Source organism: Paralichthys olivaceus, chromosome 23, assembly GCF_024713975.1.
Source record: "Paralichthys olivaceus isolate ysfri-2021 chromosome 23, ASM2471397v2, whole genome shotgun sequence".
In the NCBI taxonomy this organism is placed as follows: domain Eukaryota; kingdom Metazoa; phylum Chordata; class Actinopteri; order Pleuronectiformes; family Paralichthyidae; genus Paralichthys; species Paralichthys olivaceus.
Genome location: NC_091115.1, coordinates 16623942 through 16648984, shown reverse-complemented (window position 1 = coordinate 16648984; position 25043 = coordinate 16623942). Strand labels below are relative to the sequence as shown.

General features: G+C 41.0%; 1 protein-coding gene across 25 annotated transcripts in view; it reads right to left on the bottom strand.

Moving 5' to 3' along the window:
- Window positions 1-25043, bottom strand: part of LOC109637526 (pleckstrin homology domain-containing family A member 5-like) — a 180372-nt gene that overhangs the window by 4555 nt on the left and 150774 nt on the right. For 10 of the 25 annotated variants that reach the window (XM_069519700.1, XM_069519703.1, XM_069519719.1 and 7 more), the window contains 19 exons: window positions 22083-22369; window positions 21206-21444; window positions 17960-18043; window positions 17051-17170; window positions 14461-14514; window positions 12633-12713; window positions 9894-9956; window positions 9727-9807; window positions 9381-9533; window positions 8364-8465; window positions 8108-8216; window positions 7533-7579; window positions 6039-6236; window positions 4730-4865; window positions 4091-4212; window positions 3389-3580; window positions 2330-2461; window positions 2020-2139; window positions 165-310 (listed from right to left, as the gene is read on the bottom strand). In XM_069519700.1, the coding sequence (XP_069375801.1) occupies window positions 165-310; window positions 2020-2139; window positions 2330-2461; window positions 3389-3580; window positions 4091-4212; window positions 4730-4865; window positions 6039-6236; window positions 7533-7579; window positions 8108-8216; window positions 8364-8465; window positions 9381-9533; window positions 9727-9807; window positions 9894-9956; window positions 12633-12713; window positions 14461-14514; window positions 17051-17170; window positions 17960-18043; window positions 21206-21444; window positions 22083-22369 (2466 nt within the window). Of the gene's footprint in view, window positions 1-164; window positions 311-2019; window positions 2140-2329; window positions 2462-3388; window positions 3581-4090; window positions 4213-4729; window positions 4866-6038; window positions 6237-7532; window positions 7580-8107; window positions 8217-8363; window positions 8466-9380; window positions 9534-9726; window positions 9808-9893; window positions 9957-12627; window positions 12714-14460; window positions 14515-17050; window positions 17171-17959; window positions 18044-21205; window positions 21445-22082; window positions 22370-25043 lie in introns of all 25 variants that reach the window. The other 15 variants (XM_069519721.1, XM_069519722.1, XM_069519723.1 and 12 more) reach the window with 12 other exon arrangements.

Here is a 25043-nt window from a genome sequence, read left to right as displayed (position 1 = left end):
CATCAGAATTATATCAGTTATAATTAAGTCAATCAATGATGTCGATAGTTATTTCAACTGGAGAGGGTTTGCTCATTGAAAGACGAGCAAATGACGGCACTGAAGCCTTTTCTTGGTGGAAAACAAACACACACACACACACACACACGCACACACACACCCACCTGTTTTCCGTGGTGGTGTTTGTAGGTGAGCTCGTCAGATCTTGCTTCCTGCTTTCGTCATCCTCAAAGGGCTCGAGATTTACTATCTCCACATGCTGAGGTTCAGTGCCCAGGTCCAGAATCACCACCCTCTGACTTTCACACATCTGAAACACACACACACACACCCTGTTTTATGACATAGCATTGACGTCTATTGATTATGACCATCCTAGCCTTAAATCGAAACCCTATACACACCACCATGTTTCTACAGTAGACATTTTTATCACCTGAAGGCCACCGTAGGTAATGCACCCTTGGAAATAGAGGTTGGGTGAAGGAATCACTAAATCCTTCACATTGAAACTCAACCCATGATCCGTTCACACAGGCACACAAGCGAGCCTGCACATTGGAATTTGAAAATTGAGAGTTTAGAATGCTTTGTATTGATGTATAGTTGCATAATTGGTAAAAGGAACTAATTTCAGTTCTTAATGTTGTCATTTATAGAAAGCAATAGAGGGCAACGATTTCAAAACAACAGTAAAGTGAGTCGTGCTTGCCGATGTGCTCTAAGTGTTGTTACATGCAGTGATTTGTATCTATTTGTTTTTGATTTTGTGCTGTTATGATATGAAATAAAGAAAGAAATACTGATCACCGCAGAGAAATACATATGGATATTTGAAAAAGATCAAATACAGTATACAAACATGTTTACGGGCGGTGACAGCGGGTCGCCCTCTGACCAGAAAGTTGGTGGTTCGATCTAAATCTTCCCCATTACTCATGCCGAGATACTGAACCCCAAATTGCCCCTCACAGAAAAAAGGCTGCCCGTAGTTGTAATGTAGGACAATGTGTGAAGGGCAAAACTGTTGAGTGGTCATCAGGACTAGAAAAGTGCATTATAGATACAGACCATTTACCATTTATTTGATAACTAAGGGACAGACTAGTAAACAATTGAACCAGCAATTTAAGAAATAAATTAGCAGACAGGAGATAAACTGAAGAAAATTACAACTCATGTTAGAATGAAGAAATGAAGCTCCAGGGTAGCTTCACACAGGAGAGCAGCTACCAATCCTGGCTAAATCCAGGAGATAAACCCCTTAAAGCCAACCTGTCTCCCTCTGGTTTCCTACAAATCCGTTGTTATTGCCCCACATTACACTCAGAGATGTTCCAGCCACTGTGGCTGATTTAGCTGTGGTATGACACACAGATTTGGGATTACAGACGGTGAATTTAACAGTGAAAGCTGTGAACGGCTAATTGGATCTCCTCCGTCTGTAGCCTGCTGCTGACGGCACAAACTTTACCACTTCACTAATTGCTACTGTTGCTGACTTCCACACTGGCAGTTACCATATTTTATTTCAAATTACTATAACGCCATTTAGGCCGTGTTCATTAGCTTGTTCATACTAATTATGGACCAGGGGCATTGTTCCTTAACTGCCATGAGACATTGTAGTTTCTTTTCAGTCCGTCCTGCACACACTGTCCTGCACACATACTCCCCATCATCCAAATATGGATTCATCCACAGCTGAAACAGTTCCAAACAAATGCACCGTTTCTTCATATGTAAGTAATGATTGTGAGCAGCTCAACTTATTGGGCTTTTCAAAAAGTGAACTTTGTATAAGTGACAGATTTAAGTCTGCAGGAAACAGTAGGTGTGGAGCTGAGAGCTATAGACAGGGTATTGAAGTCAGGGAGCATATTGAGAAAAACTTATCCAGTTTAATATTTTCCCGGCATGTGGAGTCATTTTATTTTTTATTATGAGGGAAAGTTAAATTGTTGATGAATCATAAGAAGGATGTCCACAGTGTGGCTGTGCAGTCCATCTCCACAGTACCTCATTGTCTATGCTGTTGGTCTCAGCCTGCTGCTCCTTCACACTGAGCAGGGTCACAGTCCTGCTCTGCTGTATCTCCTCACAGTTGTCATTTTTCACCTCCTCCTCTCTCTGCACCTCCTGCATATGGAAACAGAATCCTGTCATGAATTGGTCCGCAGTTGGCACGACAATCAAAACTACACAGGCTTTTGAAATTTGACATTCATTTGGAAACTACAATGTGATGTTGCTGCGGTTGATTGCCAGTAGATGTTGAAGATAACAGCTTACTGAATGTGGTTATGATATAAATAATGTGAGAACAAACCATGTGAATCTCTGGTGCCGTCAGAGCTCTGTCTGCGTGAGTCCCAGCAGCCTCAGCGGCCACCTTCAGCTGCTGCAGAGCTGCCTCCAGTTCCACAGGGTCTGCACAGGCACCCTCTGCCTGGGCGCGGGTCTGCGCACACACACACACACACACACACACACGCACACAAAAACACACACACTTGAGCAACGCCTGCGAGCTAGTTCAGGCAGCCAACTCGAGCTGTGTCCAATCATGTGGCATACCTCACTCTCCACAACCATCTATAATACACAGACATTTCCCATCAGCCCCTTTCGCACTGCTGCTGCAGTATCACTACCAGTTGCTTCAGCCCCTCCACCACCCCAGCCTCCACCTGCAGGCTCCGACTGGGGGGTTATAAGTATTTGCTCGTCACTCCCATCACATCTGTGTAATCATATCTGGGGGGAGGGATTAAGTCGGAGTCTAGACGCCAAACACAAACCTGTTCTGCTGCTGCAATAAACATTTGTGCATGAGTTGTCTGATGAATTGAATTTGAGCCCATCTGTGGGTTGTGTATGTGTGTGTTTGTGTGTGACAGTATCTGCACAGGATCAACCTCTGGAGCTGGACAAAGGTTGACGTCAAGGTCAACCAAAAATATGATCTGAAATTGTTTTTTTCCAAAATATGTCCGCAATCAATAGCGAGACAATCTAAAGCTTATATTGATCAGAAAACTGTTCTCCATCACATGATTTTCATATGATATGTGACATCATGAAGAAGTCACGATGAAGTCAGGAAATGATGGCAATCGTTAAAAAAGTTTGAAAATGCAATTTGCCAGGTATCTCTTAATCCAATAGGACTGACCTGAGGCTAATAAAGATATAAAATAATTGATAATCATATGATAGGAAAGTAATTCATTCACTTTTGCAGCCAATAAGATTAGAGACACATTCTACAGTTAATTCAGCTTCTCATCATGTGTAATAAACGATTGTGGTACAAGTATTCATGGCTTACATGTATGTGCTCAGTGGAAGTGTGTGTGTGCATGTGTTTAAGTGTGTGTGCATGTACCTGCTGGATAACAAAAGGGTTGTCTTTGCTGAAGGAGGGGGAGCGGGATGGGGTTTCCCTCTTCTTCTCTCGGAGCGATGAGGCCTCCTGGTTTCTCCTCATCCTCTCCAGCTGTTCCTCCACACTCATCCTCGTTCTGCCCACCTCTCGCTCCCCGTAGCCCGGCTGATCCGCTGCACTTCTGGGACGGTCCTGCACGGGAGCACACTCACGCGCTTACATTCTGCTTGTTCATTGTCGGGAGTGCTTGGTTTTACTGTAATATTGTACGGTCTCAACCTCACGATGTAAAAGGGCCTTGAGATAATATATATTATGATTTAAGGCTGTAAAAATAAAAATATAATTATCTTCTTGCATCAAACTGTGGGTTTATGTTTTTTGATTTGCCAGCATAAGTAACAGCAACTGCATCTCAATTAATAATTATCGGATATTTAAATGCACACATGCACGCTACACAAGAGGATGATTTTTGCAGCTGCCTGAACTTCACTTGGCAAAAATGTGAGGGTGCTGTCTGCAGCAGGTCTTTAGTTGCTAGTCGTGTTTTTAACCCTTTGGGTGAATGTTTACAGTCAGCATGTGTGAGGTAAGGTGAGGCAGTGCAGTGCAGTGCAGTACACAAAACTATCCTCTGGGCGGTTTCTGACACATCTGCAAATCAAAACTGAGTCATTCGATCGCTTGTGCATCTCTTACTGATCTGGACTCTGGCTTCTTGGTCTTCCTCAAGGTGACGTAGGAGGCGATGGTGGACGACTCAGGAGGGCTCATGGGAGATTTGGTCCTGGGAGGGACAATGCCCACCGGGTAGGGGGGCACTGTTGGAGAGAAACAAACACTGCAGTCAGGCTAACTGCTCATGCTGTGGCAGAACATTTAGCTGTGCTCCGTTTCACAAGAGATGAATCACATGTCAAAATAACGGTTTGAAAAAAACAGCAGACGGTTACGGACATCACAACTGTTTTAAATAAGCTGTAGTTTTAAAAAAACAATTAACTCTGTGTCTCAGGGCATGAATCCAAATTATAAAGGTTCACGATCACATACTTTTACAAATAAGACAATGTTAAGAATAAATCTTAAATATCACGTCACGCTTCAAAACATTCCTTAAATATATGATCTGAATGAAAGTGTCTTTAAAGTTTAAATTGTGTTTAATACTACCATAACTAAAATGAAGACATGATACATATAGATGGGATTTCAAAGTTGGAGAAATGATGCCATACAAGTTTGACAACTTCAGGTTGAACAAAACATACAGTGTGTGAACACAGAGTGCATAAGAGTGTCAGTTCTGTATAAGTGAGTGTGTGGGGGGGGGGGCACCTTTTGAGGATGCAGTGTCTTTACTCTCTGCAGAGGTCTCTGTCTTGTCCTTGTCCTCACCGTTGGCCTCATCCACTTCCTCTTTGACGGTTGTCAGCTCAGGTTCACTCTTATACAGACGATAGTCTGGAGCTTGCTGTGGAGGGGGGACAGATTGATTGGGGTCAGAGTTTCCCCGGCAGCCGTCAGCCACAGACTCACACATGTAGAGAATACACAGCAAACACAAAACACAGGGTTTTAATGATTCTTTGCTAAAAATGTAACATCAACAACAAATGAAAGAGTGATGCTCAACTTTGTTCAATTGGATTTCTTATTGCGGTTGTTGGGTTAAATTTATATATCTCCTAAATGTCAACTGAGAAAGTGCTTAATGAGCTTTAGAGGTTGGACCTTTCATATTATATATATTATAATATATTTCAATTCTAGATCCTCACAATAAACTTGTTTGGCTTATTTATTTGGACCACAGATCACTGTGACATTTGGATTTATCATATTTAGATAAACTTAGAATGATTATATATTATATGATATAAGTTGTATTGTTTGAAGAACAAAGTAAAATTTCTAATTTAATGATCAAGAATGAAGCAAAAACTTTCACAGTAAAAGTTATAATAAAATAAAATAATAAATATCAGTTAAATATAAATTTTATGAATTTCCCCCCTCAAAAATCTTTTTTCAGGCCCTTGTTCTAACTTCTGCTACAGTTCTCTACTGTCCAAGACTTGAAGAGAGAAAAAGTTACACAGACAAGAGGAGATGTGACCTTGTCTTTTTTAAGAGCATGATAAAATCGGTGATCTTCTAGTAAATGTCTCATGGCACCAAACAAAATCGCATAGAATCATTGATGGCAGAGTTTTCAGGTACCGTGAAGTAGTGAAGCTTTGTGTGTAGATACAAGTAACACTCAAAACAAAAAAACCCACTCAATAAAACATCCCCTTCACAAAGGTGAAATTCAATTAATGAATCCATGGAGTAGAGCAGGGCTGAATGTGACTGTGGGTGAGGGACAGTGGAGGCTGGATGGAGCATGGATTGCAGGGGTTAAAAAAAAAGGAGGGAGATTAGTTATATTAAGTGAGTCACTGTTCATTCAGTCTTTAGGATGGAGCTCGGGTATGAGAATGATGACAACTCATATAAAAATGGTTGTAAGCACAGGGGACCTTCTGAAACAAAGTCCAGAGGCAGAGTGCTGGATGGCGGTGACAGCGAACCACAGATGTGACGGAGGGGGAGCACACATGGGGGGGGAGTGGGGGCATGGGAGGGCATGAACGGTGCTTACGCTGTGCGCTCCGTTCCTAGAGCCGGCCTTACGGTCCTCGGGCCGGGCCGTGTGGTTGGACAGGCGGCCGCTGGGGTGCACGTGGTGGGGGGGCACGTTAGGGGGGCGCTCTGATGAGTCGTAGTACTGGGGAAGGGGCGGGCGGGGGGGCACACTGTTGCCCTCCTTGGGAGGATTGAGTGGCAGCAACATCACTGTCTGTTGACAGTCAACATAACAGGTCTCATTCCAAGGTATGGGAGTAGAGGATTATACCAGCAAGCAGGATCTACTTTTAACAATCTCACTCCAGGGAATTCAAGAACACGTGGGTGTTTTGGTCTGCACCAACTCCTGAGAAATACAATGTCTCTGTCTGTTAGATGGTGCTGAGCAGGTATCTTATACTGAAACCACATCCCTAGCCTGCTGGAGACATCTTCTGTGACAAGTGGTGAGAGCCATAAAACCAAAACAATGAGCTAAGGGATGCTAAAGCGTCCTGTATAGTTGAGGGGAACTTATTTCTTATTTTTGTGCGTGGACAGCTGTAACGTATCATTTAAAATCAAACTGACATATCTAAATTCCCTTCAAAACTTTGTGTCAACATTATCTGTAGATGACGTATCCAACATTTTAAGAGAATTGGATGACGGTTAGTGTTGCTCAACCTAATTTATTTTTTGTAAATGGCAGATATATTTTTAGAGCCACTGGAGCAGAGATACAGAGAAAGATTGAAAGAATACACTTATGAAAGAATTTGGACTCAGGGCGAAGATGTCTTAAAGTTTCAAAATTGCTTGTTTCAACACCAGTAGAAGTTCAGAGCAGTCGATAAGCCAGAATAACAAGAACAAAAAAATAGTGCTCCAGCAGTTCCATGGACCCCTAAAAACAGATCAGCCAGAATCAAGTCAAATATATGTGAATAATGAAATGCAAAAACTCAATTTGGGTTCAACCTTTACAGGGCCTGAGCGTTGGCTTCCATAGAACACAGCAAGGACATACATTTTTCAAAAATCAAACCCAAGACAAAAGTTTTTTCTTGAAAAACAGGTCACCCTAGACAGATTGAATGATGGAGAAATCATGAACGCAACAACAGTGGTTATTCGAATCATTGCTGGCTCACAACTGCATGACTGAAAAGGGTAATTGTAATGAATTAGCTCCCTCAAGCAAGGTTCAAGAGTCAGCAAGTGGATTTTTATAGTACACTGAATTTAAATGAAACCAGTATGAAGGAAATCAATTGAAACACTTGAAAGTTATTTGGTAAGAACTACAGATCAGTGCTGAGAACATGTGTTCCTTGTGAATCCTGTGGTCACGAGCTTCATGATAATCCCATCAAATCAAAAGCACAAAATTACTCTTCCTTCAAAAATGAGTTTTAAGATGCATATTATTAGAGCCAGGCGCTAAACCAAATGTGAATCGGCTGAAAGTGAGTGTGGCCTAATGTGGACGGTAGACTGTGCTGTGTGGGCTGGGACGGTGCCTTACTTCATTCTTCTGGACACTGGAGAGAGGTTTAGAGCCAGGAAAATCTGCTGAACACGAGGCGAATGGAGAAAAGAGGAAAAGGAACTTAAGCATTGTACGTTTTTAAGACACCTGAAACAGCATTTGTAGTCCAGTTTCCTTGAATAGAATAGAATTAATAAATAGAATTTGAAATCCAAATTAAAGTGACACAAAGGTGAATTTAATATAAAATAAATCTAGTGATGTTTACACAAGTGTGTTTCATCTAAATTGTATGAATTGTTATTGTCTTTACCCTAAAATGGGCGCTTTATATTTAAATACTTTATATTTACATCTGGAGCAGGTCCTCTCTATGGAGGCCGACATTTTTTTTTACAGTAGTCCAGACTCAACAAACTAAACACTTTTGAGTTTTTATGACAACTGCACATGCAACTTCACCACTAGATGTCACTAAATTCTACACACTGAACCTTTAAGGGTAGAGAGACGACATCGCAGTCACACCATGACTCCTGCCACAGCCATTTTGTCCACCCCTGGACCCGAACATCAGAAATGAACTTATTTACGTGTAATTCCAGACTCACTGTTGTCTGTGCACCGCTGTGGTTTGTTTTTGGCCAGAGCCTCCATCACGTCCTGGATCCTCCACAGCTCCTTCTGAATCTGGATGTGCCGCTGGCTTGGAGGCTCTGTCTGAGGACACACACACACACACACACACACACACACACACACACACACACACACACACACACACACACACACACACACACACACACACACTGTTAAAATCTTCTTCGCTCTAGAAAGTGTGTGTGTGTGGGCGTGTTTGTCTATTACCTGTGGGCTGCCCAGGGCTTCCAGCTGCTCGAGCAGGTTGGACTTAGCCTGAGTGACGTCTGCCTCCAGCCTGTCATAATCCCTCCAGGAGCGTTCCAACTCCTGAAACCAGCACACCAGCCAATAACAGGGTCACAAGGGTGTGTATGCGTGTAGATGTATGTGTGTATATGCCTAAATTTCTACTTCTCAAAGAAGAGTATTACACTATTTCTAACAATTTGGATGTATTGTGTGTATATCTAGAAGTTTTTAACACATTGTTCTATAGAGTGCATGGAGTGGGACACTCAGCATTATTTCTGTCACAAGCCTACTTTGGAAAAATAGATTAAATCACTAGTTAAATATGTCAAAGAGAAATGTTTTCCTGAAGCTCAACAAACCAAAGATCTTTTTTCCTTGGAGCAGAACATTTCAGCCTCTTTCCCTCGAAACACAGATCAGAGGATTCTCCTTGATTCTGACCCTTAAGATCTTACTAACAGTCTTTTTTAAAAAAAATCTTGTATAACAAACCTAATTACATTCACCTCCATTGAATTGGTGAAAGAGGCTGGTATCTCAAATTGAATCAAACTTCTTACATTACAGATACAACTAGATTTAATTTAGATTTTATTCAATTTATTTAAATCATTTGAGTGAAGTGGCCTTTTAAAAGACCTTGCGGAGAAAAGAAAGTGTGTGAAGCTCTATGAAACCAGAGAAAACTAAACTAGAGTGTCACTCACTAGAGTGTGTAACTCTGCCAAGACCCAAGTATCCCCTTATGAAACCACATTTAAATTCACCGGCTCCAGATTTTATTTGGAACCCCAACAAAACAACACACATTCATAAATATCAGTCCCCTAAACACGTCACATTTTTATAGATCCCAAATATATATGTCTTTACTCGAAGCACCCCTCTGAGAAGCATTGTTTGTTAGTTCAACCTAATTACAGGACCTGTTCCTCTTGTCCTGCAATAGTGCATGCATGTGTATGTGAGTGTGTATTGAGTTGTGCTCACAGTGCTGACTCTGGACAGCTCTCTGCAGGTGCTCAGGAGGCCGCCCTGCAGCACGTCTCTCTGCTGGACCAGGCTCTGTGTGGCTGCAGCACTGGAGCCGCTCTGTTCACTCAGCTCCTGACTGGCTGACAGCAGGGCCGTCTCCAGAGTGTGCTGCACATGCACACACACACACACACACATAATATCCATGACTTCAGATGACAATTTCTTCTTTTGCTGAAGACTAACCAGTACCTGACACATATTCACATTAATATGTAATCATTTCTTTTATGGGTACTTATTGCAAATATGAAGCTGCTCAGGACAAAAAGCACTGATACACACATGCAGACGGCTGTACCTTCTCTCTGTGCAACTGCTGCATTTTCTCCTCCTGCATCCTCACCGCCTTGTCCTGCTCACACAGTCTGCTCAGCTTGGTCTAACGCACACACACAAACACAAACACGTGAACTCAGCTGTATGTGAAGTTTAAAAGTTTATGACTGAGGGCTGTGCTTGTCTTACGTCCACGTCAGCCTCCTCTGTGCGCTGGCTGAAGGAGCTGTCCTTAAAGTCGTCCGGGCTGACCTGAAACGAGGCAGCAGGGTCAGAGACAGGCAGCAAGGGGCGACAACAACACGTCTGTAAGGATGGAGAGCAGAGAGCCCCAGCCATGAAGAGTTCTCTACTCAGAATGCTGTTTCATGCAATTTGGGGGAAAAGAATGACCTGACTTTTTTTTTTTTTTTTTCCAAAACGTAATGTTGTCTCTGTGTTAACCATAGGATGACTAATGTGCTTTCTTTATGGAAGTGTAAGAATTCAATTAAATGTGCGATATAAATACAGCTTCGTTGGATTACAAGTCATTTTTTCCACAAATGCTGCAGAGTGAGTAAAGAAACTCTTCATAATTTGCCTCCTGCTGCTCATTCCAGAGGTGGTGAGCGAGGGGATGAAGGGATGAGCGCTCTGTGCATATTCACAAATCCTGTTTAATTTCCCTTGAAGCTGTTTACCCAGGTGTTACCAGGGACGCAGGAGCTGAATATCCTAATGAAGATAAAGTCAGAGAGGGATGGAGCCAGCGAGCACAGATGAACACTAATACAAGTGAAACTAAGCCCCACACAACCATTCTCTGTATATGAATCAAAATCTCCCTGTGACGTGGGGTACCTTCATCAACATTATCTTCAGAATTTAGCTATTAGAGGGGGGAGTCATTTTCAGTGCTTGCTGAAAGTTAAGTTCAGTGAGTTACTTGCAAGCTGGAGTTGTGATATCACAACCAAACCTGGTCCACCTGTGTGTAAATGTGTCCATTTATGAGACAATAACAACCAAGAGATAAATCCAACCAGGGTCCTGCAAGGTTTCATTAGAATGGCTCCCTGGAGACCCAGAAAGAATTTACTGTCACCTTTATGGAGTGCTTTCATAATTCACAGCTTTATTTTGATTTATCAGACCTTGTGTGTCTGTTGAATGTTCTACTTCCTGCCCCGCCCACCTTTCTTTCACCTGTGTCCAACTGTCCCCTCTTGTGTATTTAGTCTCTGTGCTCCTGTCAGCTCTGTTTGTCTCCCACAGACTTGACCTTTAACATGTTGTATCGTTTGTTTAATCTGTACACCGAGTACGAAGTGGCCCCGATGAGATGGTTCTCTGTCGGAAAATGCTAGATTTCTCTTCCTGGACTGGCAGTGATGTGCTGCCCAGAGTGAAGAAGTTTCTTTGGGCCTTGACCGGAAAGTGGAGTATGAAAAGGACAGGCGGATTTGTGCAGCGTCAGCAGTAACACAGATGTCGTACCAGAACCTTGAAGTGAGGACGGAGTAGAGCCAGAAGGCAAAGCATTTGATTTACCAGTCAATAAATCTTCAAACAACCATCTATGGTCATCGACTTTAGGTTGTGAGAGAAAGAATGACATGACGGATATAAGTAGCCAAAATTAACTTGGAGAAGAGCGGCTGCTGCTTTGCGTTAAAAGGACTTGAGGGGGTTTGGGCATCTGATTAGGATCCTCTTGGGTGCCTTCCTTTGGAGGTTTCCCAGGGCTCATCCATCTGGTAGAAAAACCTCAAGGTAGACACAGACGTCGCTGGTGGGATTAGATATCCCATCTGGCCTGAGAACGCCTTCGGGTCCCGCAGGAGGAGTTGGAAAACATTGCTGGGGAGAGGGACGTCTGGAACACCCTGCTGTCAACTCCGGGTGAGTGTAAGAAAATGGATTTATGAATAGTTCCAAAGTGTAACTCACTCCAACACACAAGCAATTGTTTTTCTGTATCTATTTAGGTACAAATGAAACAAATTCGATACAACATGCAAATTAGTGAGCCCCAGATGTTTTAGCAGGCATCATTTTAAACTTTGGATAGCTCCCCCTGCTTCAAATCTTTTCCATAAATCTAGGTTAACCACATCCTGATCCATCTGCATTCTATATATCAATCTGCTTGTTCCGCTCTCAAAACGAAAGTGAAACATAGAACTATCCCTTTAATAACAACTCATGTACTACAAAAACAGAGCATTATTTTATGCAGAGCCACATAAAATACAAATATGTGGAAAAATGCACTTGAAGACAAACACATCTAAGCAGTGTAAGTATTTCCAAAGTGTTACCCAACAATGAAGACAGATGGAGAGAGGAGAATTCCATAACTATGTAGAATTACATAAGCCATGCTCGCTTCAGGTCTGTTGTAACAGCATCAAACAGAAAGTAATGAAATGAGATGTGCTAGAACTAAACACAACTTTATATACACTTTATATATATATATGGTGTAATGACTTCTGGGAAGGCTCACTGAGAAACGACTGGCTGATGGAGGGACTGACTGCATCCAAAGTGGTAAAACAAGAGGTTGATGGTGAAGGGGGGACGTGGATACACAACCACTGGACCACAAGGGCAAAGGTCTGGCTTGAGTCAGTTTCAAATCAGTCAACTTAAAATTAAATAGTGGTTTGGTATTAACAGAAATTTCAATTTTTGGGAAATCAAATCCCAACAACATCGAGTTTAACGATAGCTGTGATGTAAGTTTACATGATGTACATTACAATGACCTCTTCAATCAAAGTCCACTGAATTGTTTTTGTGGATTAGCCAAAAAAAAAGATTAATGTAAAAACTGCATGATTGCATTGAGCTTTCGACCCAACAACAGGATAATATACGATTTGTCCAAACACAAGTGGACTGTTGAAACTGTCTCAAGCCAGAGCCGGCCGATCACCTTACTTGCTGGTAGAGTTGTGGCCTCGGTGCCGAGTTCTCGATCATAGTATGAATCATGAAGATTAGAGGCTCATTCTCCTTCGTCTAGTGGAGCACCATGGAGAAACAGGACATACAGTGGTGTAATAACACGTCTGTGTTCTGCTGTCTCGAATACGATCAACCTCTCACAAATACCTTCAGTGTTGAAGATTTCAGAGATTTGACATTGGTTTAAATTGTACATGATGAATGAGCAAAACACAATTATCTTTGGTCTGAATGTGTCCAGTAGGGTACTGCTTTTTTTTTTTTTGCCTCAGAACTGTCCTCAGCTCCCTCAGGTCCCTACTTTTCCAAATGTCCATTGGATTGAATTAGTCCACAGAGTCTGAACATCTGAGACTTGTTATTAAAAGTCTACCTTTGTTATTTTAAAGTAACTTTTCAATAGAATGGGTGTGAATGTTCGCATTTCAAATAAAACACCACCTTTAACTGCATTACTAGGCAGTGTTTTACAAAATTATAAGAGATGTTCACTGATCATTAGCGTGTATCAATCCAGTCTAGGGGAAATATAGTTAATTATTGTTACTCGAGTTATATTTTGGCACCATCTGTAATGACACGTATACACTGAAGTAATTCAGCGAAGCATAAATAAAAAAAAGGTCAAGACACTCATCTCTTATCATACCAAATCATACATACACGTAAACAGATTAAGTCAATGAGAGTGAACCTATCCAAACTGTTTAGAGTGTAGAGATCTGCTTCTGGTTCAACCTTGACCTACTGTACCTTCCTTATTTGTACAGAGAGATAATCAATCTGTTAGTATAACAGAGTGAACCGACGGCCAGAGCTACAAAAATTAGACCAGTAATAATAATTAAATCCCTGCAAGGTGAGTGATTAAGCATACAGACATGGTTTTACATGAAAGACCTACTGACCACTGTCTACTGAGGGAGAAACAACTCCTATCACAAAAAGGTTTAACATACATTTACGTATATATTGCTATGTTAGGTTAAATTTACAGGAAACAACATAAATGACAGAGGAGTTTCTCACTCCTACATATCCTGTCCAAGGCTGTTCTCTCCCCAGAGCACATGACCTTTTCAGAGCCAAGCAGTCATATTCAATAATGCAAGAACTGTGGGAAGGCAAAAAAAAAAATCCAACCTACAGGCCAAAAATAAACAGCACATTTAAATGCATGCCATGATCGGGCGATGCCTCTGTGAACTGTCAACTGCTCACGTTTTCCTTCCAATTAGCCTGGAACGCTGAGCTTTCTGCAAGACAGTCTTAATGAGATCGCAGCGGGAACATCCATATTATTTTTTACATTAATGACAGAAACAGGTGAGGCAAATAAACCACAGACACATTTAACACATTGCAAATTAAATTCCTGCTCTTATTTTCTTTTATCTTAACTCCATATAAAGGCTCCATGGAAACTAAAACTTCCCATTTACCTCCCTGCACTTCGCTAAGTTTGCTGTTGAAGCTGTTCTGTTCTAGAGTGTGCAAGGCAAGTGATCAGAAAGGTTAAGTGCTGTTGCTCTTGGGGGCATACAAATAAAGCTTCAAGCTGTGTGTATTTATAGCATCCAGACAGCACTTGGGTTCATTAGTTAATATGTCTGTGCACCTTAACTGGGAATTATCTACTGCATGCTCTAACAAGCTAATTACACTCCGCATGTCTTACTTGTGGTAACCTAAAGATATGTGAGGTGGTGAAAGGGCAAAGATAAGTAAAATGAAATAAAGACAGGAAGAGAAGTAGCCAGAGACGGACATGAATCCATGTTTTGGGCTGAGACGTTCTCACCTGGCTGTCCAGGTAAATAAGGTTCCTCTGGAGGTGATGAGAAAGAACATCAGTCTGCAGTAGCAGCCGAGCAAGGAGGAGAGGAAGCAGGAAAGGTGAGGCCATGTTGTTTGGTAGATGTGGACAGAAGCAGCCGAGAGAGGGAGGGAGATGACAGAGAGAGGGAAGGAAAATGAGGAGGGGGTCAAAGGCACATCATGAAAAAGAGGAAGAGGAGGATGTGATAGGAGATTAATTGAGATGCAGAGCTGCATATTTAATATTTAATCTTTTTTGACAACTTGAGGAAAGTGATTTAGTTGCCTGAATCATAGTTAATTTGTCATAACGAAAGCCTTTCCCTATCCATAACCGCACCATAGCTGCCATGATGATATTGTAGACAGTCTATGAAGACTAATACTAGCTGCCACTAAATGGTCAATAAAAAGTCCTGGAGCATAAGATGGGTTTTGGCATAATCAGCCTGTGTAGTTATAAGGTTGAACTAAGTTGTCTCATTAACCTTACCTGACATTTATAAAGATAACAGCAGAAATATTGCAAAAAAAAAAAAACGTTTTTTACACAGGGCTGAGGTGGAAAAGTTGTGGAATCAAGAAAAGCAAGATGCAAAATGGAAACAGACCGAGTTAGACGCATGTGAACCAAACAAGTGTCCAGTGGACCAAAACATCAGATCTGTGTGCAATGAGACTGTGAAGTTCCTCAATCACATGAAACAAACAGAAATCTGCTTTCTACTTTGTGTTTCATCATTTGAGGTTTGATTGCTCTTTTAAATGTTTGCTGCACCCTCTTCTTCTGCATGTGGATTCCCACCCCTTTGTTCATCTTGACTTACCAATCCTCAATATATGCATCATGGTAACATGCATCGTCTACTATTTGTTATTTTGCAGAATTTCACAAATTGGATAAAAACCCACCTTGTGCTCCTACTGATGTGTTGTGTTTGTGATATGTGCTGTACACGTAGGGTTGGGTGATACATTCATATTTGTACGGTCAAGAATCGCCCAGTAGTTAAGCCGTTATGATTTAAAAGTTGTTATAAAGCATCATTGATCATTTTACCTCACTGAAACAGTGTAAGAATTAGGGAACATAAAAGAAATAAAGATAAAATAATCAACTGATGAAACCTTACTGACCAGGAAAAACAACATTATCATATCCAAAATCTAAACCAATACTGTATCGGCCCAGCTCTTAAGACATGCATACAGATAAGCTGCTGCCAGTTAGCATAACTATTCCGCAATTTGAATTATGACATTTATAAAGCTTCAAGCATGCTTACTGTACATGCATGATAAAATAACCCAGAGTCTTCCAGTCAAACTGATTAAGTTAACATATAACAGAACATAGTAAAAGGCAGCACACTGGGTTCAATGGGTTCAAACAAGAACTTATGTGGCACATCAAGGTAAGAAAGGAAAGCATCAAATGTTTAATGCATCAGCTCTGATGCATCCATAAAGTCCTGGATAGGAACTGCACAGAAACCTCAAGCCAACATGCAAAAGGGCAAATGTAAGAACCAAAGAGGGTCCATGGATCAAGGCACCAATCCCCAACATGAAACTGACACCCCCATCAAGTCTGCACACACACTAGTGCCACCACTACTACAAAATGTAATTGAATTTGATGTGTTCACATGAGGTTCACATGGTTTTGGAGCTTAGGTTTGTTGAGGTAGTTATTTAGGATTTGCCAATCATGACGTCATGTTTTTTTGTTTTAATAAGAGTGTTTGTTTTTATGCTTCTTCTCTGAAATATCATCTTAATTGAATAATTGGGCAAACTGCCGTCAAACTGTTGAAGAGAATTTAGGAAGAAGTTCATATTTTTTATCCTAACCAGCACATTTCTTTCTAGTTGAATGCCACAATTTATGGTAATACTATTGTAATTTCCTATAGTACTTTTTTTCTTCCTTTGTTATTTATGGTTTTTGTACTGCAGTACATTATGCTGGCTGTGAGCATCAGTGTGAGCTACGTTCACAGCATCTACACAAATACTTCCTGCCATATCTCTCATATCTCAAATGCTACTTTAGCCAGTGTTATTTTGTCACAGTACTTAATTTAACTAACGGCTAGAATACCTATACATTGGCCTGTGACCTACTTACCTGTCAGTGTCAACACTAATGACAGATTTATAGTAGTATGAATTTAAGATCAAGCTTTTGGAGATAAAATTTAAAAAACGAATTGACATATAGTAATATTTTTGGGGGAAATATGACTTATAGATTCTTTGTATTATATTAAGTGTTTAATGAACTTTTCCTCATGGTCTAGAGTTAAAAATGTGAACATAATCTCAATAATTATAATAATATATAGTATGATCATCAGATAAGTTCATTGCCCAGCCCTATTGTGTAATACCAATTATTCTGTTTTGCACAGAACCTTTCAAAACACACCAATTTCAATTTGATTTGGAGTAAATAGCCAGTCTAACACAAGGAACCTCCCTTTGCAGACACACAACACAAAAAGTGGAATTTTGGTTGGGAAAGCACAAAAGCGTACATGCACACATGTATGTAGACACTCAGTGCTGACCTTGGCGTTGGGCCCCTCCATACCAAGGGCCATAAGCTGAGTTACTGTGTGCTCCCGCAGGCTGTTGAGCTCCGCCTGCTGCCGGCGGAGCTTGATCAGCAGTAGTGTTAACTCCTCGGGCTGCACAGGGCAACACATAGAGGAGAGAGGAGACCTGACTAACTGTCGTGAAACATTTTTCAGAACACGGATCTGCCAGGACTTTTTAATAAAGACAATTATAAATCCTTAAATACATGTCCATCCAGATTATCATTATATGCCGATGACTACCTGGTTTATTTTGAACAGCAACAAAAGACATTTCAGTTAACAGCCTCACATTAGAGGGTGTTCGCTGTTCATCTTGCAGTGTAGCGTTCACAGTACAATGGGCAAATGGACGTCCGGACATTAAACATTTTTGATAAAAATAAAAATAAAAAAGGTGATTCTAAAGTTCAAGGGAATAAAAGTTACTTCAGACAATATGACAAATTCCATTTGAAATTTCCTGGAGTAAACAAAGACATCCTTGCATCTGTCTGTTGTGTTGTAGTTTCTGATTCACAGGACTTCATACATTTGTGACTGTAAACTTATTTGATATTTTTGATTTTGCATATTGACCCACCTCCATACATTTAATAAAAAATGACAGTGGCCATAATATGTCATCTACACGCACACACTCAAGCACACACACAGTGTGTCATTGCTTGGAACAGAGTGAAAAAACAGAATGCAGACACTGTGGCAAGCAGTGAACTGCAAAATTCCATGTTGAAAATAGGTTTGTGAGTGATGGACATCAGAGGTTGTTTTTTGATCGGGGTAATGTTCTCAAAATTGTATTCCCTCTTTGTCAGCGTTCACTGTAAGCAGGGGATCAGTAGGTGACGTCAGTGGAGTGCGTGGGAGGAGACTCACCGTCTTGCCTTGCAGCGACTGTGGGGTGATGGTCTGAGGAGGGACGCCGGCTGCAATCGATCGCCGGTCAGCTGGGTACCCGCACTGTGGGAGAGGGAGGAGAATGCAATGAATCAGACTGAAGGTGAATTTCAGCGATTCCTCACAGCTCACGATGAACGCCCATAAGTGTTATATGGAAAAACATGCTCATTTAAATTGATGATATACAGGGTATTATTCAACTATTATTGATATAGGTTAAACATTGGTTTGGTTAAGTTTGCATACTTGGAAATCTTGGCAGTAGAATTAGTCTTTCCATCACTTTTGCCTGGATCTTTCACTATTTTCTTTTAGCTAACTAAAGTCTAAATGATTTGAGCTGTTTACAGTTTCTTTTTTCTTCTGTTCTTATATACCCTGTTTATTGTGATACCATTATGACACCACTTCCTGAATCATTCCCAATTTTCACCTGATAAATGCCCATTTACTGCCCCTGTGTTGCCAGTAAACCCTTTATACCGTGTGATCAGTCTATTGAGGCCATTGTTACTCCCCATGTGCACGCTCTCTCTTGTTCTTTGTATTGTTGCCTCCCTGTGTATGACTTTTGCTTGTTACCCTGGCTTTTGTATCGTTGCCTGCTCCTTGTCTTCACTGGACTGAATCTTGGTCTACGACTTCTTGGAGTGGGAGTAAAGATGTGAATTCTCTGCATTTGAGTCCCATCTCACACACATGCACGCACACTATTACATCCCTGGCAAATAATCTGGGGATAATCTTTAATATTTCCAAACACCTCAGCCAGCCCTCCACATTAAAGCTCATTAGTACGCCACCAAAGAATCTCCCAAAATAATCAATGTGAAGTTTATGTGAATGAGCATGTATGCACTTTATCTGAGTCAAACTCCAACTCAAGTGTTCCCGGTCTCTCTCGCCTCTCCCTCCCCCCTCCTCCCCCTCCCCACTATCTCTCGCTCTTCTCTCCCCTCTTGTCCACCCATCTCTCCTCTCCTCCCCTTTTTCTTTGCTTTCTTTAATGAGAGATTTTTTCACTCCACACTCTCCAAAGAGCCGCTCATTGTGGGAACAGTTGGGTTTCTCTATATCAATATGATTTTAAGATCTTTATCTTCTATGTAAAGTGCCTTGAGATGATGTATATTATGATTTGGCACCATACAAATAAAAATGAAATGAATTGAATTGAATCCTAAAACACCAGTCTACATTAGAGAGGGCAAAACAACCTACAAATGAATGAAATGCAAGGGTAGAGAATGACTGGCAATGATGTAAAGCACATGGTTTGTGCTTAGCGAACGCAGCAGATGCATTGTATTGACATTTAACTAAATTCATTCATTCAATCAAAAGAGAATGAATATTAAAAATTAGAATCTAACAATGGGAAACATTTAGCCATAGTTTCATCCAGTTATTGTTGTCTTTGTGAGCAAACACAAAACACTAATTTCCCTAATTTCTGTGTAATTAAATTCAGCGCCTACAGTGGACTAAAAAAGAAAACTTTGAAGCAGATCATTGTTGTACTAAAAGTAAAATAAATATCTATTTTAATTGTTTAATTATGTATGCAGTTTATTGATGTATTCATCTAACTGCAAAGGTACCCCAGAAAGATAGATTATTTTGTGGATTTATTCATTGAAAACTTGGCAATACTCACCATTAAAGCACAATATAAACTGTGACTTTATTATCACCAAAGTAATAGGGATTATTGGGGGGGAAGGTTTGAATTACATTATATCCTGAGGTGGGGGTGCACAAAGGTGTGGTGCCAATTATCTCTAGAGTCTATGTCATGAGTCAATGTGAAGGAATGACAGGCCATGCTGTCTGATTCTTACCTGAACAATCACCAACACTGTGTAGGAGGTGGTTGCTTTGAGAGAAGTTGAAATTTCTAGCTTGTTGGTCTAGGAGTATAATTCTCAATTAAGGTGCAAGAGGCCCCAGATTCAAATCCTGGACGAGCCCTTCAACATGTGGTATTTAGCCTTTCTCGACAATAATACAATGTCCTTGTGGGTATCAAACTCGGTTCTATTTAATTGAGATATTGTTGTGTGTTGGCTAAACAAATTTTTAGAATTCAAGGATAGCATAGAGATTGAAAGCAGGAGACAACTACATAAATTCTTTTGCAATGTGAATGAGTGACAGGCCATGCTGTCTGAATCTTACTTGAACAATCACCAAATCTGTTTACCGACATGGGTGCTTTGGGAGAATAGGCTTTTCGTGGCTCGTTGGTCTAGGAGTATGATTCTCACTTCAGATGCGAGAGGTCCCGGGTTCAAATCCCAGATGAGCCCTTCAACACGTGCTATTTAGCCTTTCTCGACAATAACATGATGTCCTTGTGGGTATCAAACTTGGTTCTAGTGAATTGAGATTGTCTCAACAAAACTCTATAATTCAAGGATATCATAGAGATTGCAAGCAGGAGAAAGACTACGTGGCCTCTTCTGTCAATGTCACACAAGCTTCAGTCTTTTTCTCAGTGCGGTAGCCCTCGTGGGTGTCAAGGTGGCATAGAGATTAGAGGCAGGAGAAAAACTACAATCACCAAAACTGTTTACCGACATGGTCTAGGAGTATGATTCTCGCTTAGGGTGCGAGAGGTCCCGGGTTCAAATCCCGGACGAGCCCTTCAACATGTGGTATTTAGCTTTTCTCTACAATAATATGATGTCCTTGTGGGTCAAAGTTCTAGTGAATTGAGTGGTGGCTCAACTAAACTCTACAATTCAAGGACAGCATAGAAATTAGAAGCAGGAGAAAAACTACTTAGGTACTTTCATCAATGTGAAGGGATGACAGCCCATACTCTTACCTGAACGATCACCAACAATGTTTACCGAGATGGCTGTTTTGAGAGACTGCCTCGCTGGTCTAGGTGTATGATTCTCACTTCAGGTGTGAGCAGTCTGAGGTTCAAATTCCCAACAAGCCATTCACAACACTGTTTAACTTTTCTCTCAGCTATTGTCAGTGCTAAGTGTCTGAGTCCAGTATGGTCAAATAAAAATAATGACATTTCCACTGCAGTTTTCTGAGCCATAAAGAATACACATGCCATGTGCAAAGCTGATTAGATGAAAGGTTAAGAATAGTTAAAAAATATATAAAAGTTATTCTACGCATTCCACATCTAAACTATTTCTGTTTGATGCACTAAACAAATTTATCATCATCATCATGTGATACCAGGGACATGTCCTCTACCTTGGCGAGATGTGTCCTCTGCCGGCGGTCCAGTGTCCCATCCCCTCTGATCACGGGTGAGGTCACCTCAGAGAAGGAGTTGCTGGGGTTGTGAGCAACCTGCTGATGAGGAGCAGAGAAGGTGCTGTAGAGAGCCAGGGAGCCATGAGATGGTGAGCTGGGGATCGACTGCGCCACAGCATGTTCAGAGATGTTGCCCATAGTCTTTGTGCTGGGCAGGGTTCCATAATGACCCACGGCTGCAATCACAAGAACAGGAGGAGAAAATCACAAAGTCAAATGCATATGATATATTATGTGATGGTGATGAAACTGGAGTCACAACTCTGATAAAAACTCCTGCACAATTAGTACCCAGTGGGTTGGTGTTGGTAATGATATTTTTTTACAGCCATTGATACAAGGACCTTCTGTGGTATCTCCATTTCACTTGGTTATTGAAAACATTGATTTGAGTCGCCGCTACAGGGATGTAAATACTTCCTTTACAAACACAACCATGTAACTGTAATGCCACTGACTGGGATCAGATGAGGGAGATCCATTCCACAGCGTTTAGTGCATGAACAAGATACACCATGTACCCCTGACCCAAAAGCAACTGCACCTAGGATTACTTGCATGGTTTAAAAATCCACAACACAAATGGTCAAGAGGGGCAAAGCTTGTCAGGCCAATGGGTTTTATTTTTTATTCTTATAGCAGAGTTGGCCACTGGGACCAATTTGCATCAAAACCGACTCACACATCCAGTGTTCAGGGTCCTCTGAGATGCCAGCTCTGACCCAGTCTCAGATTGTTGGTGAAAAAATAATAAAAGCTAATTGGCAAACATGAACGAAAATAGAAATAAAAACAAATAGTTTTGTTTGTGTACCTGTTGGCTGAGCAAGACTTTGCCTGGAGAAAGCCTGTCTCTGCTGCCACTCATACAGCTGCCACATAGTGTCATCCCTCATAGACCTCCTCTTCTCTGCTGTGGTGACACTGGTGGTAGAAGCGGGACGGAGTGCGCGGTCGTACACAGAACCCGCCATGCTGCATATGCTTTCGGGCCTCATCATGCTGTTCCTGGGCAGTGTGCGGTAGCCCTCTGGGTAGCGGGGCACGAGTTGAGCACGGTGGCTGGGCATGTTCCTTGGTAAGGTCTGGTAGGATGTAATGCTGACAGGAAAAACAGGCAGACGGACGAGAAATGAGTACTTGCTTCTAATCACAGATCAAAGATGTTTTATCGCCCTCTCCATTATAGGTAGGTCAAATATCTGCAACAGGGGTGATAAAACTTCAACTTGGATTTAGTACATTAATAAAAATGTTTGGATATTTTTGTACAGACTCATTTTTGCCTCCCATATTTTTCTTTTTGCAACTTCTTTCAACAGTTTATGCCACAGTGAAATCTTTCCAACTGCATCGAATGCTTTACTGTTGTCAATAATATGAGCAAAGGAAGAAAACAATAAAAACCTGCACTCAGTGTTACTGTACCCAGCCGCATGTGAATCAATTCCTTTAATTAGCGAGTGAATAGGAACCAGTTTAATTATCTGTATGTCCGTGCCTTGACTTGTAGGTTGTGCCTGACTGGATTTAATGATCGAACTGCTTTCATTAGCGGAACTCGGCTTCACTTTGGCTTTGACCTGGTGACAAAAAGGTAATGAGCAGCTTGTCAGCCATTAGCAGCTAATCATAAAATGGAATCCCTCATCGTCTATAGGACGGTGGCTGTGACCTTATGAGTCCACAGTGAGATATAGTCAGTGTTGGGCAGCAGACTCACGACAGGGTGCAGTATTAACTACATTTCTTATTTGCATGGCGGTAACGTCGCTGTTTTCTGACACCGTTTTCCAGCAGTGTGATAGTGTCAACACAAGAAACATTTTCAAGACCAAAATAAAACAATTATTCGTCATAACATTTAATGATATACTTTATAGATACTTGTTTTTTTGTGAGATTAATAACCACAGCTTACTGTTTTAAAAAGAAATGCACTAAAAGACGATATCATGGTGCGTATTTTGGCCCAGAGGTTCTCAATTAGTTGAGCCTCAGGACCCACGATTTTCCTGAGTCATTAAGTTGCAATCCAAATTTTTGAACCACTCGATTTTAATGTAGTCGCTGCAGTATTTTCTATTCGATTCAAAGTGCTGGCCTTAGCACTTACTGCCGATACACTGCCGTTATGCCAGCAAGGGCTACAAAAGGTTACTGCGTGTGCCCTGCCTCATGGGAAAGCGTATGTGCTTCAAAATAAAAGCACAGCATGCTAAGCGATTAACTTTTTCCCGAAAACTTTTTTTTCGACCACACAAAAATAAGCGACCCACTAAAAGGGTCCCTACAACCCTCTTTTAGGTCACAACACACCATTTGAGAACCACTGTTTGAGCCCATTTATTATTGATTACATTGTATATACTTCAATATTACTGCCTGCCACTTTCCACCTTCAAGAGAGCCTGTTCGTTCCATCAAATGAATAAAATATCAAAGTCCTGTTGTTGCTGGCTGATAATGTCTGTCTGATAGTCAGTGAACGGCTATTAATGCATTCATCTGAGTGGTTAAGCAGTTTTGCTGACAACTGAATATAACAAGGGGTTGTAGTTCCTGTAAGATGATGCCAGTTCTCTTAGTTTTTTTCTTAGGGGTGTTCTGGCTCTGGTACAGTAAGATACTGTAGCATCCCAATATAGATGTTATCTTGTTCTTCCTTTTCAGAAAACCCCTTCTCTCTCAGACCTCACTAACATTTGAATTGTGGAGGTTGACAATCCATCAATGATTGGTGATTTCAGCCTTTCTATACTTTTGCAACGTTTGTGTTTACAAATGAATGCAACACCTTGAACAACATGCTGCTAGAAAAGCATTGATTAGTTCCTCCAACTGGTAGAGACAAGTGTATACTAGCACTACAGGGCTTATTGGCTCACTGAATAAATCACAGGCTTTAGTCGCACTTTACTGAAATAAAGTACAGATTCTCTTTGAAAGTATAACTATGACAACAGAATGCTTAGGTTTTAGTGTAATTCCTTCCATTTACTCACCACCGCTATCTTTCAATCCATGGGTGAAAGAGCTAATCCCGAGCCAATGTCACACACTTGTCTGCCTCATTTTCTGTGAGAAACAGATACACTGCTCCACCTCACAACTATAAGATAACCTGGTGTGTCTTGACTTAAATACACCACCTTGGTGTTTCAACTCTAGAACAGCCTGAGAAGTAAATGTGATCAGTCAGGGGAAGGTTACCATGATTCAGGTCCAAGCAGATGAGATCACAATTTCTTTCATCTGAGGCAATTTATTGATTTTCTTCTTACATTCCAAGTTTTCATTTTGCTAGCGAAACATGATTTTTTAGCTGATACCAAAACCATGAGAGTGATTCTAAAAGCTCTCTATATTTGTGGGAATATTTGGCAAAGGAGAACATCGGAGCCAGCAAGATTATGAATTAACTTTGATGAATTATTAATTACTCCTTTGGATACAAAAGTTTCTCCAACAGAAACTTTACAGACCGTTAGTCTCAAATTCTCTGTCAGTGAGGCAGATAGCTCCTGCTTTTTGGAAGCTTGGTCATATTGAAAACATTTATTTTATTTAACACATGATTTTCCAATTTCAAAACAGATCTGCAGCATATAACTACAAATTCAAGACTTGCTTACTTTAGTTGTATTTAGTTCATTTTGGATCAACTGGTGGTTTGGCAGGATTGAATTGTGAAACATCAGCACACACACACACACACACACACACACACACACACACACACACACACACACACACACACACACAGATATATAAA